General features: G+C 33.6%; 1 protein-coding gene across 1 annotated transcript in view; it reads left to right on the top strand.

Annotated features, from left to right (window-relative positions):
• SLC27A6 (solute carrier family 27 member 6) overlaps positions 1 to 20,136 on the top strand; it is a 37,490-nt gene extending 17,354 nt beyond the window's left edge. The window contains exons 5-10 of the mRNA XM_015615121.3: positions 5,211 to 5,405; positions 11,985 to 12,075; positions 13,875 to 14,073; positions 14,662 to 14,759; positions 16,778 to 16,908; positions 19,042 to 20,136. Of these exons, the coding sequence (XP_015470607.1) occupies positions 5,211 to 5,405; positions 11,985 to 12,075; positions 13,875 to 14,073; positions 14,662 to 14,759; positions 16,778 to 16,908; positions 19,042 to 19,218 (891 nt within the window). The 3' untranslated portion in view covers positions 19,219 to 20,136. The remainder of the gene's footprint in view (positions 1 to 5,210; positions 5,406 to 11,984; positions 12,076 to 13,874; positions 14,074 to 14,661; positions 14,760 to 16,777; positions 16,909 to 19,041) is intronic.
• The last annotated feature ends 2,893 nt before the right edge of the window (positions 20,137 to 23,029 follow it).

Below are 23,029 nucleotides of genomic sequence, written 5' to 3'. Positions count from 1 at the left end.
ATTATGAGAAAATGGGAGTACAACTAAGCAAAACATTTCCTATTAAAAGAGCTAAATAAAGAAAGCTTTTTTAGAATATAATTCTAATAGATTATCAGGAGACTGATTATTAAAAATGGGGTGAGACTGAGCTATATTAAATATATATTAAACAACCAGTATCTGAACTAGAAAGATGTGTCCTTTTCCTAATTTTCCAGTTCTTTCTTATGGTGCATCTTTTTATTCCCTTCCTGTTTTATTTGTATTTTTAAATTTGGGTATGTGTTTTCCTCAGAAAATCTAGTTGCAGTTTATAATTAGGCATTACTAAATAATGAATGTGGATGTGCATCTTGAAAAATGTATTGTATCTGTAATAGCAGGATATCTCTCATAGTCTAATAAACTTCCCGATGCCCCTTTTTCAGGGCTAATGTATCAATAGAGGAACTGGTGAATGTGTTGTAACATACGCATCTTGTAAATACTTGAATGCAAATCCTGTGTCATCTGTCTTATCATATTTTATATTTAACAGATGTTTGCATTCTCAGGTCCTGAGGTTGCTTTCCGTTTCATCAAGGCCATGATACAGAGAACAATTCATGCCTCTTTTCTTTGAATTATCTTCACTTCTCTCCATTTGGATTTTCTTATGCAGAAATAATAAAAGAAGGGCAGTGAACTTGTTTTCATGTGTTTAAGGCAGCTGCTCAGCACATTTTTATGTAGCTTCCTGCACCAGTTAGTGTACTGTTGATAACACTCTAAGAGGCATTTACTAACAGCTTAATCACGTAGATAGTCCAAGTAGTTTATGGAGAACACTTAAGGAGAAAAGACTGCTGGATGAAAAATCCCCGGTATGTCGTATTTAATGTAATAAGGCAGATCTTGACTTGTCAAATAATTAATATACAAAAGAAACAAGCACGCAAGATGGAGACACAGTGTGTCAAACTGATTTATGATGTGTGCAGATGTTTGGTACAGAGTTCAAAGATCTTGGCAGAATAAATGGAAAAAAATTCCAAGTGTATGGTAAGAACTGTTGCTTATTAATGCATTGATGTCACTGAAGAAGGCATTGAAAAAGTGTTTCACCTTTACTGTTAAAAATAAGTGAACCCCCATTTTATTTCAGAATCACACTTAATTAAGAAAATAATGTCACAGTGCAGGAAAATAAATAGGCATTTTTAGAAACCTTGGAAAGATGTTACAGCGTTCTGTTATTCTAAAATCTCTTGTCCGGTCTATCTGTGGAGAACTATTAGTAAATTCAGAAACACAAATCATAATTTGATCTTTGAGAGGACATGCAGTTTGATCTTATTTGTGGTAGGTAACCAAGGGAAGGCACTGAGTCCTTTGTAAATGAGATGAGGAATGTTAGGATATACAGCTTTCAGTGCCGGAGGTGTAAATTTGGTAGTGTTTTTGTAGTGGGCTAAGAATACGCATGCATACAATTGCTGCATACCAACTGTTGCAGGGCAGCTGGCTGACATGCCACAGCTTGATCAGGTGTCAGGAATGGCACAGGGATAACAGAGCTTTTCTGCTGGAAGAGAGATGTACTAGGTGACTGCCTGGAATTCCTTCTACACCTTTAATTTTATTTATTTTGCCAAAGGTAAGCTAGTTGATGGAATGTCATCTGAAAATGTCAGAAATTGAAAGCCTATTTGGTTGAGTCAGTCTAAAGCAAAAGTTTCTGCCTATTTATTTTATTTCTTTTTTCTTTCTTCTAAGTCTTCATCACTCAACCATATATTTTTGTAATTTGGTTGAATTATCATCCCTTTTCCTTCCCTTCTCTTACTTGCAGCAATTTATCTACTGCGTAACTGTTCAGCCACAGTGCCCATGGATACCAGCATGCCTGTCCTAAGAGTTGGACTTTGGCAGTGATCTGGACAATAATATTTGTGATGATGTTTGATGTTGAAAAGAGATGACAGATGTTAGAATGGCTAACTGTTTTATTTACTGTGGGTCACTTTACATTGAAAATTACACATAAAAGCAAACATGGACTAATGTCAAATATTAGTTATAAAAAGAATAAAAATAGATAAAATATTGCTATATTAATTTACTCACATATAAAACTAATGTGAGTGAACACACTGCTTGAAGTTTCCCTAATTTTAATAATTTTCTTCATAGTTATGAAACCTGCTGGAAGATGAAATTGCATATAGTTTTCATTCTCACTGCATTTCATTCTGCAATGCTCCTCAGGGAATCTTGTATCGACAGACAGGTACACCTATGGTGGGGCTGACTAAATCACAAACACGGCAGTTGCAGCAATGAAGTCGAACAGTGGATCTACCTTGGTTGTGAAGAAGTGAATTACTGCTCTGCCCTTTAAGAAATCTGCTTTCAGTCATCAGTATCCAGGAGGATAACATCATACACCATCTTTGTATTTTTGTAAAACACCTGAGTGCTGTGAGAGCATTCCTTCCTAAACTGAGATGGCTTTACCTTGTATTGTAGATGTTGATGATAGGTCTTAACATTGCAAGCGAAGTGTGATGACCTGTCAGGACTACTCTGCATCTTTTCCTCTAGAGAAACAACTTTGTGCATTTAAATAAATATAAACCAGCCAAAGTAACATAAGGAACTGAAATTATTACACTTTTAAATGATATGGTGTTTGTTCTTTTGGGGAAAAAACCCAGACACCATAATCCGTGTAGGCCACTGTCTTCTAGCTCATCCTAGAAGATGAACTAGACTAGGGAAAAAAACAATCTTTTCAGCACACAGCTAGCAATGCTTTTATTTTTCTTAAAAATCGAAGCAAAGTCTTTTTTTTAGCTTGGTCTCTAGAGGGTTTGAATGTTCCTAGGCTGATGAAAGACTCAATTACTCTGTGTGTGCGCTTATTTATTTATATATATATGCATATATTTGTCTCTTCTGTTCATTGAACAAAGAATTTCCTTGAAAGTATCTCTTGAGCTACTTTTTGTATCTTAGCAGAGGCAGTACATTTGAATAATTCAGTGTCATCAGCAAGCGATAACTGCAGTTCAGCTGTGGACATGTTCATTTCCGTTTAGCCTTGAAATTGCAAGGAAGATAACCCACTTTGAGAAGTTTTCTGTTGAGCTGACAGGAGTATTCTGAAAATGCAAACAATTTTTGGAGGGAAAAAAAAGCATAAAAAGCTTTCCTGATTAAGTTCAAAGTAACACTGAAACATTTTAGGTTAAAAAAATAATAATATTATTGTTGTTCATTGACAATATAATGAATTTGAATATGTAACAGAACAGATGTTATTGTTCCAAGTATGTAAACACCTACACTGTTGCATTGTGATATTGTGTCTGAAGTTGAAAAAACAAACCACTGTAAAAATTACATCTGTGGGCAATTTTTAGATACTTTGTTACAGGCTCTGTCCATGTCAGATTTGTAGTGCTATGTAATGCAGCACTAGTTAATAATGATGTAACATGAGTTCAGTGAAGTATGCGCTTATGAGTTTAGAAATTACTTTCACGTTACTTTTCACATCTAAACATAGAAGGGAAAGAAGGTTCTTGTTAAAACAGAGTTATTAGTGACCATGGGAGGCTGGTGAGTGATGCCATTTTGAGGTAAAACTGTGGGATAATGCCTCAGATTGTAATCTGCCGACACAATATATATAATCTGCATCTAGTGAAATAGGTGCTTTCCTTGCTGAATCATTTCAGCAAGAGAACTTTGCAGAAGGTAGGCTCTAAAGATGAATTAATACATTTTATCTTGCTGTGAGTTACTGTTTTTGAAGAGGTGAGAAAAAGCATAGAGCTTAAAATTCCATTGTGTTTGCAATTTTTCGTTACAGTAAGAAGAATTCACATCCTCATGAAAAATTGAGTATGTCCAAGACGTAAGCCTTGGAGGAACACTGCTGTTTATGTACTTAGATGCTGCTTTACTGTTTTTAATTTCCAAATTATTCAAAAGATTCTTATTTCACTCAGCTGACAAGATCTCTTCACAAAAATAATTTGCTGTGATTTTATATGAGACTAAATGTGTTGAAATGGGCTTTTTTTTTGATAAAGCCATAACTAATTCACTGGTTTGGGTGAGGGGGGTGTGGGAGGGCCATAACAGAAAGCAGAAAACAGGGACTCTGTTTTCTATAGTATATGTATGTGAATGTGTATCTATCTATCTATCTATATATATATTTGTATGAAAAGAATGTGAATATGTGCAGATATGTGGATTTGTAAATAGAGAGGCGTTCACATATGTGTATGGAAGTATAGGTAGATAGAGATGTATAGAGACTGTTGCAGTGGCAGAGTGCTATGCAGTTCCAAAGGTATGCAGTAACAAATTGTACCTATGTTTATTTAGTACTGTTTTTTCATTTGTGTATCTCACTTCTAGAACGTTCTGTATTGCAACCTGAAATTACTGTAAAGGGAGTCATATTTGAAACAAGATGAAATTAAAAGAAAATAAACTCGAATCCAAACAGTATAGATGTTTTGCCTTCTGGTATTTCAGCTTAAATATGATTGTATTTTAAAGCTGGTCCATGCAATCTCAATATTTGGGAATGTATACGTAAAATTAGAACATTTTACTGAACTGGATACTTACAATTGTGTTTATTATGGTAAACATGGGACCTGACTACAGTAAAGACTCAAGGTCACTAAGGAATAGTGTATTCCAGTAACATTGAACAAAATCTCACAGTCTTAATATTGAAAAGAGTATGGAAGATGACTCATATGCAATATGTGGGAGTGAACATATTTTACACGTGTGTGAAATCTGATTGTTTCCTCATAATCAGTCTGAAGACAGAAGAAAGTAACTGTTCCTCTCTTCTGACTTTTATCCCATGACAGAAATAATTTCCATCCTTCTCTGTTCTTCCCAATTTTTTAATTCCTCTGGGGAGAAATAGACTGAGGCAATATGACTTTTAAAATATGAAAGTGTATATATAAATAATTGTAGTAATTTTTCAGGAAATAATTTGTTCAACAAGGTAATAGGTTTTAGATTGCAGCTTACTGCTTTGCAGATAGCTACCAGCTATGCCAGCTTTCTTTAACTTCTTGAGTGTTATTTTTTCTTTTTATTTTTTTACTGGATGTATTCCAAAGAAAGTATGTTTTTCCCGCAATATATGCAATGATCAAATACAGTTATCAGTATACTATATTTTAATTTTTTTCTTTTTTTAACAGAAGGAAGGAGAAAAAAATCACAAAGTCCGACTAGCAGTTGGAAATGGAGTAAGAAATGATGTATGGAGGGAATTTTTAGACAGATTTGGTGCTATTAAGATCTGTGAGTTCTATGGTGCTACTGAAGGAAACATTTGTTTCATGAACCACACAGGAAAAATTGGATCTGTTGGACGCACCAATTTCTTCTATAAGGTGACTATTTATTTACATTCTACTTAGTAGTAGTGCTGAAAAATTGTGTTTCTTAGTTTGAGTACAGTCCTAAGTCCAAGGCAGATTTTCTGACTTGTTTATTAGTTGACCCACTGTAAAATCTTGGCATCCAACCCAGTTGTACTCTCAGCAGTAACAGTGTGATTTTTCATAGCATTCTCAAGTGTCAAAAAGGCTTTGGCTTTCTTCTGACAGTCTTCAGTAATCTTACAGTTGCCAAGTATAGCTTCAGGTCTCTACTACTTTAGAGGACAAAAGAAAAAGTTTGATTATTTTAATAGCTAAGAACTCCTCATCACTGAAATAAGGCTCCAAATTCTGATTTACTCTTCTACAAATTATAGTTAGAGATGTGTTTATATAGTATGTTCATACTGCATATTGCTATGTAAATATTTGGCATAAATGGGAATTAATAATAATATAATTATATATAGTACATATAATAGAATTGCAGTATACCATACAGTAGCATATAGACAGATACAAATTTAATAGATATCTTATACTTAGGTGAAAATAAACATAATTAACTCAAACTGCATCTAGCCTGTATCAGTATTCATAAATGTCAAAGATAACAGAATATAATCACTGTTGCGTTATTGTGAAAGAGAATATGTGGCAAAATTATTAATTAAAAAATGCTATACCTCTTTATCTACAGTCTGTAGGTCTTTGTTGTGTTTCAGGTTACTGAACCTTGAAAAAACCCCATTCTGTATTTCATCAACTTTGAAAATGGAATATATCTCAGGGAGGAAGATTACGTGTTATTTTTATCACACATTATGACTTTCCTCTATCCTTCTGAGTAAATGAAGAACTTATTTCTGCTTGAAATTCACAGATAGACTTTTTATTTTTGATCCTGTAAAGACAATCTTTTAAATTATTTGGAAGTCCCATGGAAAGTAACTTGTGTCCCAAGCTTTAGCTAAGAATATGAAAGATGTCTAGCCTTTTTGCAAGGAGACTACATATGTAGCATGATGTTGTTGCTTATGCCAGTTTTCACTCTTCTTGAAATAAATAATAGCTCATAAATTTTCTGTAATTTTAAATTGAGTGATACCTATCTGTATACAAGTCCTGTTGACATAAATGGCATTTGTGCTCCTTAAGAGAGCTGATAGCAAAATGTCCCGACAAAGCTTTTTAGGGAGTGACATAAAACCATTGTTTGGAAATACAGCAGAGGTATCTTCTGATGCCATGTGAAAGGGTTTCTAGGCAGTATATGTTCCAGCATCCTCAACTTCAATACTCTATCACTACAGTGCAGTTGCTACACGGGCTGACTTACACACTGGGGCCAGAGGAATTCTTCCCTTCTTGCACAGGAACTCATATATTGCAGTGAGGATTCTGGAACCACTGAAAAAACACCGCAAGAGCTAGTGTGTTGCTCAGAAACCAGTGAGAGGTTTTTTAAGCACACCACTGATTCTCTGTCCTACATGTTTGGCGCTCTGTAGCTGGCAGTGACCATCTGATGATGTTGGATATCTCCAGAAAGATCTGGAACTGCTACAGGAAATCAGAGATCTGGAATTTAGGAGTAGTAGGTGAACCAGGAACCTTACAGCTGATGTTAATTTCTGTTCCAGATTTTTCTAAGCTAGATGCCTTATAATCTTACAATATTTTGCATGTGTTCCAAGTTTGAGTAAACTTGTTTTCAGTATTGCAGAACTGGCAGAATTTTGTCGTAAGTCATTAACCTTTTGGAAATACCATGTAAAGGCTACAGCAGATAAAGATCAAACTTGAAACTATCTGCATATTTATTTAATCACCTGTGTTTTTAATCAAGTAGTTTGGGGATTTTGAATGTGACACTAAATACATATTTTAATGCCATGGATAAGTTCATTCTCACTTATTTCAGGCATTTTTTCTGGCTGTTTTTTTAAAATGCATTTTGCAGCTTGCAGATTACTAAACAATGCCTTCTGACGTGTAGCTGTTCTTTGCTTTACTTCAGTCTGGATGACATCCACTAGACAACTAGTCATATGTAAAGGAGAGCAGCATTATTTCTGATTTACTGACTTGTGGAAAGACCTGAGGTTGGAAAGAAAATTAAAGCAGACAATGGCACAAACAAGGCCCATCTACTCAATTCCTAACATTTGTTGTTTCTTAAAAGACATGGTACAACAGCTTTTGAAACATTCTCTTGACACGCAGGACAGAATTAGGTACCCTTTAACACACTTTCTAGGGATTTTCTAAACACCTATTTCTTAAAATGGAAATAGAAAGAAAGATAACTGAGAAATTGGGAAAAAGAGGTTTGTGTGTTCATATATGTGATACACTAAAGGAGAAGGAACAAACTTGCTCTCTTCCTACAGCATAATTGCTCAGCTGGCAACAAAGTAAATGCAGTACAAAGCCCTATAGATACAGGTATTGAGAGTATAGAGGGAATAGTAGCAGGAAGTTTCAAAGTATAACATTTTTAGTGGGGTGCAGAGGAGAAGGAAAAAAAGAAGAGTGTGGTAAGTAGTGACAATGGCACAGTTTGTAAAGGTGAAATACAGACAAAATTACAGCTTTAAGAGGCAAACAGCTCTCAGAATGAGCAAAGTAACTTCTGCCAACTGCTAAGGGCTGGAGATAAATATTAAGGTTTTACAGAACACATTTATTTTCATTAAAAAAATTGAAAGAGATAAGGTAATAGGAAGAAAGATGAATGTTACAGCAGTTACTGTATTTAAGATGTTAACTAAAAGCAGTGATCTTGTTTGCACTTGTTTCTTTTCATAATGTGCTCTTTATGTAAGTGGAATTAGTTCATGTGCATGAAAGCATCCCTCTAGAATATGAATAAATCTTTCAATAAAGATGTTTACATAGGGTCAGTGAACAGAAAAATAGAAGCCTCTGGATAGCTTTTTAGCTGGTAAAACTTAAAATGTTTTACAAAAAATAGTGTCTTGATTAACACAGAAATATAGTAAAATACTGTTTAATCTTTACATCTTTACATCTGATGTACATATGTACCTAGCTAATGTTAATAATCAATTATATTATATATGACATAAATTATATGTGTATTTATATAAATGTGATATGGGAAAAATCTTAAAGACCCTCATTTGTTTCTATCAAATATATATATATATCTTTCTTATACTGAAATAAATTCTGATGGCAGACAACAAGGGAGCTTGGGCTTAATGAGATCCAAGGAAGCTTATAAGAAGGGCTAAAAATAACCCATGGCATGTTCACCTGAAAACCATTAGGTAAAAAAAAAAAAAAAAAAGAGAGAAAAAAAATTCCAAACTTTATTTGTAAATGTAATTTTTCCTTATTTTAAGCAAGGATATGCAAACTATCACAGGAATCCAAATCTCTTATGCAAACTGTATATATAAAAATCAGCTTTGAGCTGAGAAACATTTAGATCTTACAACAAATTTTAAATCATTTCAGCATATAAAATATCTTTCACACAGCCATTCAGAATTGGTATTATGCACTTCCTCATTATGCAATTCCTTCTATGCAGTCATAGAACTTGTGGCAGAAGACAATTTTTTTAGCTTAAAAATAAAGGTAGTTTCAAATAAATGTTAAGATCCTGGAAAACTGGGTTCAAAGGAAAAATACTGATGTATAGATCCAAGCAATAGAAGCTCTTAGGCCAATGAAAATTAATGTTTCTTCTCCTTTGAGTCATTTGGAGCTAAAATAATCTAAAGTACTACAAGTGTTTTCTAAGGTATTGTATTCTTACATGTCATGATTCAGTTAATATCAAACATAGCTTAAAACATTTGTTTCTTGGTTTTGTTTACTTTGGCAAGCAAAGTATGTGTCTGCATAGATAAGCATAAATAAGGCATTTCAAGTGTATTATTAAAAATGTCTCTAAGATGTGATGACACTAGGCTCCAAATATTTTTTTTCTTACATTTCAGTTTTTAAAGATGCTTAAAAAATGTAATGCTTTGTTTTAGAAACCAAGAGAAATCAAAAATACTTAATCTCTCAAACCAGTAATAAAAAGCTTGTGATCTCTATTTTCTCATAATGGTTCTTTGGACATTTCCTGTAAATTGAAATTTTAGTAATGTCACAACTTCTTTCAAAACAATATTCAAATGCACGTATTTCTAATCAATTAAAAAAAAAAAAAAAGAAAGGTGAGGGAAGCTGTTACTACATGATATCTAGGCAGCATAGTAGTAGACAGTATTGCACATTAGCACACTTTCAGCTCACTGTATGATGCTTTTTGTTTGCTACATTTATGTCATGCTTCAGAGAGTAGGATGTGGATTAAAATGATGAATGTTGCATGCAGTACTCTGAAAATAATATGGTAATGATTCAACAGCTCAGGTCTTTGTCCCATTAGAATTTAAATAATGAGGTGAACCAAATGTTAGTCTGTGCCCAGCCTAAACACTTTGCTATGGAGCCTTCATTTCCTAGTATTTAATATGAAAAGCAAGCTGCTTAGAATCACAGAATGATTTAGTTTGGGAAAGACTTTTGTGCAGACAGCGCTGTTTGCACAGTCTCTGTATAGTTTCATTATGCATATTTAATACAAGATGTGGTACTTTCTTTTTATTTTGTATTAAAAGAAAATAATAAAATGATAATATTTATGATAATGAGTAATAATAAATAAAAACAAATAATAAAATAAATAAAATATTTTCATTATTAAAAATAATTAAATTTAGTTATTTTTATTATTATTAACCTCTTTAATACTCTGAAGTTGTAGACAAAAAGGTGTATAGAAGATGGTATAGTATATATAATAGTAGTCTCAACAGTTTTTTGATGGTCTCAGATACTGAATACAGTTTCTGAGTGTTTATAACAACTTAAAATAATTCTTCATTCTTTCAGAGCTCAAAAACTGTCCTGTCAAAATACTACTCTGATGCATTATTTTAAGCTATTCTAATCAGACACAAAAACAGAGTAATATTTAATTTTATACCATTTCATTCTTATTATTTATATTACTCATTGCATTTGGTCGTATGAAACCTATTGAAGTAAATATCAATGTAAAAAGAAAATGAAAAAGAATAGCAGTTAAATCTAGACAGCAAAAAAAAAAATAAATAAAAAGACCTACTACCACTCTGTTCCTCAAGAATAAACAATTATTTTCTAATTGAGGAAAACATTTTGGCTCTCAGATTCTTGACTTTGGTAAATGGTTTAATGTGAGGTTAATAAAAATTATTACCTTTCACTTAATTAAAGTAGTGTCCTATTCTTGAATCATTATTTTGCAGGCTGTGACCTTTTTCCTCTGATCAACTCTTAAAAATAACTTTCTGTTTCAGACTTAGGGTAGAAGAAAAACGCATTGATAGGACTCAATGAACCAGATTTTTCCATATGAAACTGAAATTATGGGATTCATGTTGCTCTTTTTCAGATTAAAGAAAAAAAATTTTCATATATTTACAACAACATTTCAAATTAGGCTAAAGATGCAACTCTTCAACCAAGTTAGTGGCAGAAAAGGAAAGAGGTTTATATTTTAACATCCTACCCTTTACTTCAGTCACTTTCATAGAATCCTCCTTAAGTTATATTACATTTCTTTATCGTGAAGAGTGCAGTTATATATATATATATATGTTTAATAAATTTTTCCCCTATTGCCAAAAATTCTCAGGAAAAGATAATTACCTCGGTTTCACTAGCTATTAAAAATTGCTGATATGTTTCTTTTTGGGAAGGCAACATGGAATCCCAAGCTGGCCAAATTCTCTCTTTAGAATAATAAAGAGACAGTTTGGACTACTGCAAACACAGTTGTCCAAATAGTCTCAGGCTATGTCTCTTAAAGGTGCACTTTGGATTCATATCACAGCAGAAAAATGAAACAAAATAATTGGCAAATGCTATATATTCAAGAAAAAAAAATCAAAAAAAGAAAATAAGAAAGAAAGAAAGAAAACAAAAAAAAGAAGGAAAAAAAAAAAGTATTGCAGTAGCTAGTTTTGATAGGAGATCTTGTCCTCTCCTTCAGTTTGCTTGGAGCCATGGCAAGATGTACCCTGCTGCTGGTGCTCACTTCACACCACCATACAGCAGCCTGAGACAGCAAGAGGGAAGAACTGAGACTAGTTAAGCAAAAGTAAAGCCCAACAGGAAGCAGATGCTCCTTTGTGAGGCCTTTCTCTTGCCAGCTATTTTCAGTGCCAGAAGACCCCAAGAACACGTCCTATCGGCTACCACCATTAAACATCACTTAAATACTAGAGATAATGCTTCTATTATGCTGACTCTCACTGCTCATTCACTGATGATGTGGATCCCATAACTTACTTGTAAGACAATCAACAACAGAACAGTTCTGTCTTCATTTAAAAAACTGTTTTGATGTTGCTTACCTCCAGGAAATGGCATAAATTTTCATATAGAATGTTTTCAGTTTTAAAAGAAACTGCATTCTCCTTTCAGATGAGCAAGACAATACAGGTTTCCTTATGTATGTTTGCTGCCACCAGATGTCACTGTGTAGATGAGTAACTGATGACTTCTTCCCTTTTTTAGCTTTTTTTCCCATTTGATTTAATCAAGTATGATTTCCAAAAAGATGAACCAATTAGAAATAAGCATGGTTGGTGTGAAAAAGTTAAGAAAGGTAAGTATGTATTTTAATAGGATATTACAGCTTATTGATTTTAATAAAAATACTTCACAGAGTTGTTTTAAGGAGCCTTGATATTATGTTACTCCAGTTTACCAAATTAACTATTACTCTGCTCTGAAAAAAAGCATTATGATTTTTGATCTCAGATAAAACAGCAATAAACATACCAGTGCTGATATTGGAAGCACTCAGGAGATCCTTGGATATATTCACAGAAGAGTAGTGTTCAAAAGTGATGCTATAGTATTATCTTTGAATTTATACATAGTGACATCTGTGTTTTTTAAAGGAGGTTAACATAAGGAAATGGTTGCCTAAGAGATCTACAGGAAGGACTGGTGGATTAGAGCAAATGCTTTTTGATGAGAGATTAAGTGTTTCTGACTAAATGATGTGATTCAGCTTAATAATTAAAAAAAACAAAACTAAATAAAAAAACCCAACCAAACAATGTAAAATCTAAATTGCTTGATTATAGCTGTCCTAAAAATATTTATCAAAAATCATGATTAGACAATTTTTCAAAGTGTTATGAGATACTGGAGCATACATTGAACTGTGGGAACGTAACTGTTGAAACTGAAGCAAGAAAAACTCATAGTAAAGGTCAGGCAAACAGCTTTAATGGGGAGCTGAAACAGATTTTTTAAAGGAGTTATGAGATTCTCTAACAGTTAGTAATCAAACATGGGTACTTTGAAGATGACATGTCCCCAAAAGCTGAAATTTTATAGGAATTTATCTCTAGGGATGCCAGACTGACCAGTGAAGGGAACACGTCCTTTAATTAGAAACTTGGTCTAATTTTTTTCCAACTACACCACTCAGTCTAATGAAAAGTATTATCTTTGTCTATAATCTCTGTCTTACCCATGTCTTATTTCATCAGAGCATTATGGCTGCACTGATAGTACCAGTGAACTAAATACTGCTGCTTTAAACTAACACTTTATGGAAAAAAAAGGCACAGCTCTTTATTAATGAGGCAGTCTTAAATTAAAAATTGTGCCTGGTTTTGGAAGAATTTTAATATATTTTATTATTTATAATTCTTTTCTCTGTTACAAAGTAATGGAACTCTTAACCTATATTGTTCAGAACTTGCTCCCAGAAAGATTATTTAATACAATTATTCCATGTTCTGCAAACAAACACTCTGGTATGCTACATGTATTAGAGTATAATCCTTTCCCCTACTCTCCCTAATTTTGGGGAAAAAAATTTATTGAACTTTTATATTTTACACCAAAACTTAAACTGATGATACTTTCTCACTTTAATGAATATTCTTAAGTCACAGAATTTTCTGAGTTGGAAGTGACTCACAAGGATCAAGTCAAACTCTTTAACTGAATGATCCCCACAGGGATTAAACCCACAAGCTTGGTGTTATTAACACCAGGCACCAACCAGCTGAGGTAATTTCAGTTCTCAGAACTTCTGAAAAAAGAGTTAATAGGGACATAGTGCCTGGCCTATGAGCATCTACTTTTGATTAATGCTAGTTTTTCATTAGGAAGCTGATAAAGCTGACACTCGTCATGGAAGTTCAGTAACATGTGGGGAGTCAGTTCAGTATTAACTTGAATTGTGCACTTTCAGAGGATAATAAACTACTAGTGAGTTTACAATTGATAGATGACCATTCTGGTGAAAAAACTGATGAGTCACAAGCAAGAAATACAAGTGACTGTGAGTTTGCATGGACAATATTGAAAGTAATATTAATGTCAGGTACAGAAATGTCCAATGATATTTTAGGTTTATATTCTTTCAACTTCTCTGTATAGGTGAAGCTGGTCTTCTGATTTCCAAAGTCAATGCAAAGAACCCCTTTTTTGGTTATGCTGGCAATAAAAGACACACTGAAAAGAAATTACTCTGTGAGGTATTTAAGAAGGGAGATCTTTATTTTAATACTGGAGATCTAATGGTTCAAGACCATGACAATTTTCTGTATTTTTGGGACAGGATTGGAGATACCTTCAGGTACAGTTATGGTTTCTTTTCATATTTCTTCATTAAAGATATATAGACTAGAATAATGTGGTTTTGTTTTCAGCTGAAACTGTTCAACTTACTGTTATTGTGATGTAGTTTATAATGATACTGAAGTGGGTGATACAGGCTTAATTTTGTCACAAGTGTTCCATGAGTAATAATCATGAGTTAAATGTATATGAGTTAAATGTCCATTTTCAGAATAGTTCATAGGTCTCCCAGCATTTTGAATGGGCTTTTCAATAAGCATATAACTATTGATGGATTTGCTATGAGCAAGGAAGTCAGATACTAATGTGAAGAAAAATGTCTCAAGTAGCAGAGATTGGTCACATTTGATACATTTATATGCGTGTAAAAAACTTGCAAACAATTGTATTGACCTTCAATGGCCCTTAAATTTTATAGTACCCAGTAAGATTTGAATTGAAACATTTTCTTCTGGTGATGAAATTCCAATGTGACAAGTGTGAAAAAATGTGACGTAGTGTTAGTCTGAAATGAATGGAGTTTCTACTAAAAATTTTTTAAAAGGGCAGATGTCATGGGATTAAATTATTTTTTCACACATTTTAGATGGAAAGGGGAGAATGTTGCCACTACAGAAGTTTCCGATATCATTGTAATGTTGGACTTCATACAAGAAGCAAATGTGTATGGTGTGTCTGTGCCAGGTAAAAGCTTGAGTTATACATTTTGTTTCTCCCAGGCTGATTGCTAACTCTCATAACTCTTTCTATTTCTTGTTTTAAACATTAATCATGTTTGATTGAGTCATCTGTTTAATATCCAGCTAAAATGTAGATGCAGATAATGAAAATACTATCTGATTGTGAACGAGCTAGTGAATCATGCATTTTTTTTTATCTGTATGCCATAAGGAGTATTTTTGAAAGTGTACCATACCTGCGTTTGTGATAGCTACATAACCTAAATTAAAATATTAATATCTGGTAAATTCACATCTGTGTAAAATCCAGACACATGTGTCAAAATGAAATGTAAACAAGGTAATTATAAAGTAGCTCTAAAGGAAAAAATGTGAAGACATTTTTCTGTATTATTTTACTTTGCCTCACAAAATAACTGTAAACAGTTAATTTGCAAAACCAAGAAGAAACTGAAAAAGAAAACAAAGAGAAAAATTAATTTTTAAGAAAGAAAATACATTTATTTATTTTAATAGAGTTTTTTGTTATTTTTCATGAGATCAGATGGGCTTGATTCTTATTCATGCTTAATCTTTTTAAAAAGTACGTGCTTTGTCTCACTGGGATAAAAATAAGTTTCTATATCAGAGACTGTTTGGTGCACTTCTTTGCATTGGTGGCTAAAACAGTGTTGATAACTTAATATTGCTTGGCTACCACTGACCAGAGCTTGCACAGTACCAAGGCTTTCTCCATGCATGAGAATGCCGCGGACAGCAAGAACTTGGGAGCAGATGTAGATGGTACAGTGGGCTGAACCTGACCAAAGCCATACTCTGTATCATATGATAGTCATGCTCAGTTATTTAAGCTGGAGAAATGAAGAGGATAAGAGGTTTGTGGTTGTGGTGCTTGTCTCCCCCAAAAAACACTGCTCCAGGTGAGGCCTTGTCCTGCAGGAAGTAGCTGGACATCTGCCTGATGATGGGAAATATTGAATGATGTCCTGGTTTTGCTTTGCTTGTACATCTTTTTGTGTATCTTTTGTTTCCCTTATGAAACTGCCATTACCTTAACACTTGAGCCTTGTTTTCCTTTCTTTCCCATCCCATGGCAGAAGGGATTGAGCACAAAGCTGGCTGGATATTTGGTTGTTGGCTGGATAAACCCACCACAAAATGGTAAAGGAGTGTGAAATGAGAGTGTCACTTATCTGTATTTTAAAGACATAAAACATGAAACAAAACAGAAGACTGTCTGAAAATCAGATTCAAAAGTACGAGGGATGCTAATTTCTTACACAACATTTACATGTTTATATACTCAGTTTTTCTGACTTGATAATTGCACTTAAGGATAAACAAATCAAATTCCTTAGATTTTGTAGCATTAGCAAAAAATTAAACCAAAACAAAGATAAGGTTGGCAGAACATCTCTGCTGTTACTACTAGCTGATGGTTAAAGTGTTTAGTTACTTTTGAGAAACATCTCTGCTGTTACTACTAGCTGATGGTTAAAGTGTTTAGTTACTTTTGAGAGCTGACGTTCATTGCTTTTACCTTTCACCCATTTTGTTCTTTCACAAAGACCCAAAGTGCTCTCCTTTTCCAGACAAAACAGTAAGAACTTGTAACTGCCTCTCTCTTTTAATTCATATCCACAGTTTTGAGAAGATATTGGCATGAGAAAGAGAATATAACAGAAATGAAGACATAATTGGTTACTCCAGGAAAGAGGCTCTTCACTCTTGTTTTTGAGAGTGGAATGTTGTTGATGTTTATCCACATTTATCGATTATATTAAGCATAGGATTCCATTTAGTCTTACTCACCACACTCATTTACAGCATTATTACTTAATTGATTATTTGGGTGATCTCCAAGTACATGTAATACCACATAAAATATGAATGAGATCTTGCAGCTTTAGTGAAACTCAGAATAAGATACATGACTGTTGGTTTGTTAATGTGCTATGGTATTTTTTGTAATGTCAACTTCATTTATGTTACAAAATTCTCATCTCACTTCCTTTCATGCAGATCATGAAGGAAAAGCAGGAATGGCTTCTCTTATTTTAAAGCAAAATGCATCATTAGACTTGGAGCAAATGTATAAGCAAGTAGTGACCTATCTACCAAGTTATGCTTGTCCCCTTTTCTTAAGAGTCCAGGTAAGTTGCATTATTGTACTGTGTATACAAATATCTACATAATTTAAACACAGAGATAGCTAAGTGAATGACAAAAAGTGCTTGTTCATGTATCATTAGATCAGTTTTAGACCTGGTCATATTTGCTGTCTTCATTAATGGAGTCCTGGAAAAGGGATTACACAAAAAGTCAATGAATTTTCAGATTATGTTTAAATGAGAGAAATTGTACAAATGAGCAAGGACAGAGATCATGCAAAAGGATTTGGGGAGATTAGAAGCATAAGCATGGTGAAAGAAGAAGATTCAGATTCAAAAATATGAACAATTGCATCTGGAGAAAAGAATCTAAAATCCATTTTATTCAGTGAAAATAAGAGAGGAAATAGAGCTAAAGCAGGAGACAGTGGATGTGCACAATAAAGTGAATGTTATTTTCTGTGTAACAATGACAAATATGAAAGCATTTGAAAAGATACTAAGTAAATTGAAAAGATGAATAAAAAAATGTGTGTTATTGTTGTCACCACAGTAATCACCAGAGTCGTCCTTATTTGTGCACTACTTTGCTCTAGTAACTGTCCAGTTTGGGGGTAAAATAGACCCTCCCACAGAGTGTAAAAATGTAAACATGATACAGTGGACTACACAAAGCTAGGAAAAAATGTGAGAGTACCAAAAGCACACAATATTGATAATCATGATAAATTAAGTCTGATGAGCACTTTAATTTCTGGTAAGTGTTTTGCAAACATCACGATAAAGAGAAACAGAAAAATGTCTATGAAGGAGCCCCCTAAGTTCAAGGAGCTGATCAAAAATAGTCATTGTTTAAAAAGAGAAGTTAAGTTATGGAGGGTGGTATCTTAGACTACCCTCTTTGGGTGAATTTATACTATTATAGTAGTTCCCCTCTTTATACTAAACCATCTTATATACTGGTTCAGTATGTGGAGGGGAATACTGGTTCAGAATAAAGAGGGGAAACAATAAGTCTGTGAAAGACTTTGAAAATGAAATATGTATTTATCAATCTATCTCATAAGTCCAGGAAGATATCTTGCAGCGGCATTCTGATGTGAGGAATCAAGAGTAGACTTGAGAAGGTTGCAGGAGTCAGTTTGTGAAATTATGAGAACCTAGTCTAGATTCACTCCTGTACAGCTGTACAAAAACCCCTTTATACTAGACAACATGAATCTGAGCCTTGGGTATTGCATTGATATTGACTATCTGGAGTTTAAATTTAAATTAATATTTAAATGCCTCCATTTGCATTGCTGTCGATACAGTTGTTAATTAACCAAGAAGGAACAGAATGGGTGGAACTTCAAGGGAAAAGAATTAAAAACATTAAATTTAATTTAATACAAATTAAAACATAAGCATGATCTGGCATATAATCATACTTTAGAAGATGTCAGAACATTTCTTAGACCAATCAGAGCAGGTAGATAAAATCTGTAGGTATGTGTGGAGTAGATAAAAATGATGACATTTTTATTGAAGGTAATACTTAATTTTTCCTGTTCAGAGATTGTTTGCATACATAAAAAAAATATAAAGACATAAGAGAATATAATGAAGAGAGGTCCTAAAGTTGGGGTGAGTAGAGTTAGTTAGAATAGAGAAGACAGTCTTATAACAGATGCTTCACACCACTTTTCCAGGGAGTACAATAGGACTGGAGCAGTCTGAAACAAAATGTATGGCTGAATATGAGTATGGCCGATTTAGTACATGATTCTTGCAACCCCTTTTGTGAGGGGTTATGGAAATAGTCATAGATGTAGTAAATTTCCTGAGTTTTATTAAGTTCTTGGTAATCACAAGTTTTACTCTCAGAAGCTTCATGGTGTGTAGTTTCCTTTCGTAATGTGCACAGTGCAAATTGTGATTATCTTGGGCATGCTGGGGCTGCATACACTGCATGTGACACTAAAGAGACGCTGCATAGGGATGCAGAAAGGAATGGGCTCTAGTTTTTATCAGCCACGTCTCTGGTGTGGGTCCGTAGCAGCACACAAGCTCCAGTCCTTCAGCAGAATGAGAATAAACTGATTTACATCAAGTAAGACTTTGAAAAACAAATGTGAATGTGAGCAAAAGAAAAGTGGCTTCTTTTTGAATAATGTATCTTTCTCTCTACTGCAGGAAAAAATGGAAATGACAGGAACATTCAAACAACAAAAATTTCGACTTGTGGATGAAGGTTTTAATCCATCTACAATTACTGATCCTCTTTATTTTTTAGATAATTCTAAGAAGGCATATGTCTTGTTAACCAAAGAATTACATGAGATGATCTTATCTGGGAAAATTAAACTTTAATAATTGACCCTATAATAGGCTATTAAGGGACAGTCTATACAAGCTATTGTATGAAAAAGCAATGCAATTAATTACCAGTATTTTTACATAGTTATCCAGAATAGTGTTTTTTATATTTGATATTTACATTCAGATATGTCTTTACTCACTTGGTTATTATTTTTCACTAATCATTTTTTACCTCTTGAGACAAATTTCTAAGCAAATAGCTTTTAAAACACAACTGAAATTTATTTTATATTAACTTTGGAATATAAATGCTGAATCTGATACTTTTTCTTAGTACTAAATGATACATAGTATGACACATGGTAAAAAAAGAATCAACATATATTGATATTGATAAAGATATTGTGTCACATGTTGCATCTAGATGGAGAATATGTGCCTGTAACATCTTTTTTTTTTCTGTAGTTTTTGTAATTCTGAATATGTATTGTAAGAAGTAAAGGCTTGACACTGGTTGGAAGAAAAAAAACTTTTCTGTAGCGGACTTTTCTGATGGAGTATAAGATAAAAGAAACTGAAGCAGAAGAATGTCCTCCAAATAAACCCAAATAATAACATCACTGCTTTTTTCCTGTCATAATCTGTGCTCTTTCATGTGTTAAACTGGCTGCTTGGAGTGTCAAATTCTGAAGACAAAGCAAACTTGTGAAATGTTTAATAGCAGATCAACAATAGGCAGAGAAAATCTGCATGTTTAATGGGGAAAATCATTTATATAGTATAAAAAGAATTATTGCAGCACTTTATGTCATACATATTGAATAACAAATAGCTTCCATACTCTTAGTAACAACTGCTAGAGATAATTATTTTATGAGTGTAGAATATAGCTGATTTTTTAAAATACTAGATTTTGTGTTCTAATAATTGCTTTTTCTAAGTTTTAAAATAAAGTATAAGGTTATTTAACCCGCATACCATTCTTTCTCAGTTTAAGTCTGATTGCACGAAGTCTGTTTTCCAGCCACTTTTGACAGTTTATTTGCACAGTGCCCTCTTCTAATGCAGTGTGATGCCCACTTTGATCAGCCAGGAGCGGTATCAGAGAATACGGAAAGGGTGACTCTCCCCAACACTGGGCATCCTAAGTCTCTCTTCCATCATAACAGCGGTATGAAACTAGCTTCTCATGGAAGAATAGGATGTAACACACTTGAAAAGTAATTTTCTTGTGTCTTTCTACCTTCTTTATCTAACAAGACATTAGAACCTATGTCAACTTTTGAATCTTTGATTATTGCTTTAACTGATTTTCTTTAAAAACCCAAACCAAGGATGCAATGAAAAATGTGTAAAGATCATAACTTACTCATATTTTTGAACACAACATTCCTTATGGGGCTGTCAGTATAAATAAGGAAGTTAACAATTTTGCAATTTACAAACCAGTGACAGCTATCAAATAGTTATAGCAACATCATGCCTTATGGTAGCTATTAATGTAAAGTACATAATGGGGAGAGAATAGAACTGTTGGATAAGGATGGAAGGGGGTCAGTATGATCTAGCATTTTCTGAGTGGTCCCACTTACTCTGTTTCTTTAGGCAGTGCCCAAATGTGTGTCTGTAGCTGAAATCTGGGGTGGGGGATGTTTGCCACTTACTGAGACAGATGGAAGTGTCATTATCTAGTCAAGGACTTAAAATAGAAGAATGAGGTATTTATTATAAAGTTAAACCCGAAGTTGCATGTTAGGCTGAAATTGAGCAAAGGATTGGTTGTTGAAATCAAAACTACTTTAACTCTTACATAGATATATGCTGAATATACTTCAGAACCCCTTTTATTATAAGAATAAAAATTACCTTCTTTCTATGGAAAATAATTATTTTCTGATTTTTTTTCTTTTAACATATGGCACCTTGACATCCACAGTAGTGTGTTTAATCTTGTAGTAGAATATTAAAGAATATAGTAAGATCAATTGCCTAGCTTTGATAACATATTTAGCACTTCTAAAATTTATTTACCTTTATAATACTTTATCCTATATACAACTAGTGAAAAGGTTCTACCATTTAAATGCAACAAATGCAAGAAATAAGAGGGGGGGAAAAAACACATGAAAAAAGAAGAAAACACTTTTCCATTAGAAAAAGGAGAGAAACAAAACCTGAAAGCTTGTTCATGAATGTCAACATTTGGTCACTTCTTTTGTAAAGTATCTAAGATTAAGCAGATTCTTTCTGTGAACAGAAACAGTGGTTGTGTTAGAGAAAGCACCAGAGGAAGAACAATGTCTGTGTGCCATCTTTCATGCTCTGTCCACTACAGGATCAGCCAGCTGGATTTTCCAAATTCTTGGGTACATTTTCAGCAGCAGTGAGACTCTTCTAACACAGCTGCCTTGGGAGCCTACAAGTGTTTGTTTCCCAGCTGTGAGCAGTGGTGAAATACAGAGCTCCAGCTTCTTCCATGTTCTCTACAGTGTAACCAAGATAGCCTGGGCAATCTGCTGATTTTCAAAGGAGAGTAAAATAATTCTGTTCCATGCACTACCCCAAGAAATAGAATGTCCATGACATCAAGAAAATAATATATAGGCTCTGTATTTCCTAAGGGGAAAACAGTTTATTACTCTCAATCCAGTAGTTTTCCTTTTAGCCAGTAGGTTGTATGCCAGCGGATGCACTGAAGCATGTTCCAGCAGAATGTCACATTGCTCATGGATACCTAAGTTCTTGAACCAGCACTGCAATGAGGCTGAATAATGATAGTGCTCATGTCAGACACTACAAAGCGTCTTCCTTTAAGAATGAGAAAATATTGAGACTAACCTGTTCATTTCCTACCTTTACACAGACCAACATCTGGACAAGCTGAGGAATGAGAGTTTGAATGCTGCTGAAAAATGATGTCCCAGTATTTGTCTGGGAAATTTCATTTCATGTAGTAGGTGGTAAAGAAGCAGATGACGAGTGGCTGGGGTGTGGATGGAGAGTTGCACTACTAACCTAATTTATTAAAAATAGAAAGGAGAGAAAGATCAAGATAAAGGAAGGTAATTCTTTTTGAGATTTAATGTGTATATTTTTTACTCTGCATTTAAGGAAGGTCGTTGATGAAAGATCTGTTTATTAATTAAAAAAAAAAAAAAAAAAGAAAAAAAAAGAGGTTGGAGTTACCATTTAGAAAAGGTAAAATTCTGGAAGGGTAAACACATATCTACTCTCTTGTCCTGGTGAATCTGCTACAGTTAGTACAGTTATAGGCTGTATTAATTTCCATAAATCTTTCTCAGGATCCTCAGAAAAAAATAAAAAAACACAAGCAGATAATGCCCTGAATTTTATTCTCCTCACCCAAGGAAGATAAACAGAGCTTTTAAAGAGAATTCTCATACCTGTAAGAGCCACTATAATGAATGTATTTCAATTGACATACAGATTACCTGTCAATGATGTACAGAAAACACCTTCTACGGTTGATTTTGCACCTTTTTTTTATTTTATTTTTTTTTAGGAAAAAATAGAAGGTAAAGACAGGAGGAGCAATCTTTCCTGCATTTTTAAAATCTAAAAATACTGGATGGCTATGGAAGAAAAGACAAAAAGTCACTCTTCTAAAAAAATAAAAATAAAAAGTTAATTTTCAGTAGCGTGTCCCCAGCTAAAAATGCAACTAGTAATTTGATGTGCATTATCACAGCAGAAATGATGACACATACAAGTATGTATGAAGCTTACTTAGTCAACACTAATTTCAAGCAAATAATGTCTTTCTCTTTAATTTCTGCTATCACAAAAAATCAATGTAAAGATTCAGTAGACAGCCAAAGAAAAGTTGCACGTGAATTGCAGC

Source organism: Parus major, chromosome Z (genome assembly GCF_001522545.3).
Source record: "Parus major isolate Abel chromosome Z, Parus_major1.1, whole genome shotgun sequence".
Classification (NCBI taxonomy): domain Eukaryota; kingdom Metazoa; phylum Chordata; class Aves; order Passeriformes; family Paridae; genus Parus; species Parus major.
Note: the sequence above shows the minus strand (reverse complement) of the source record. Positions and strands in the feature narration are given on the sequence as shown.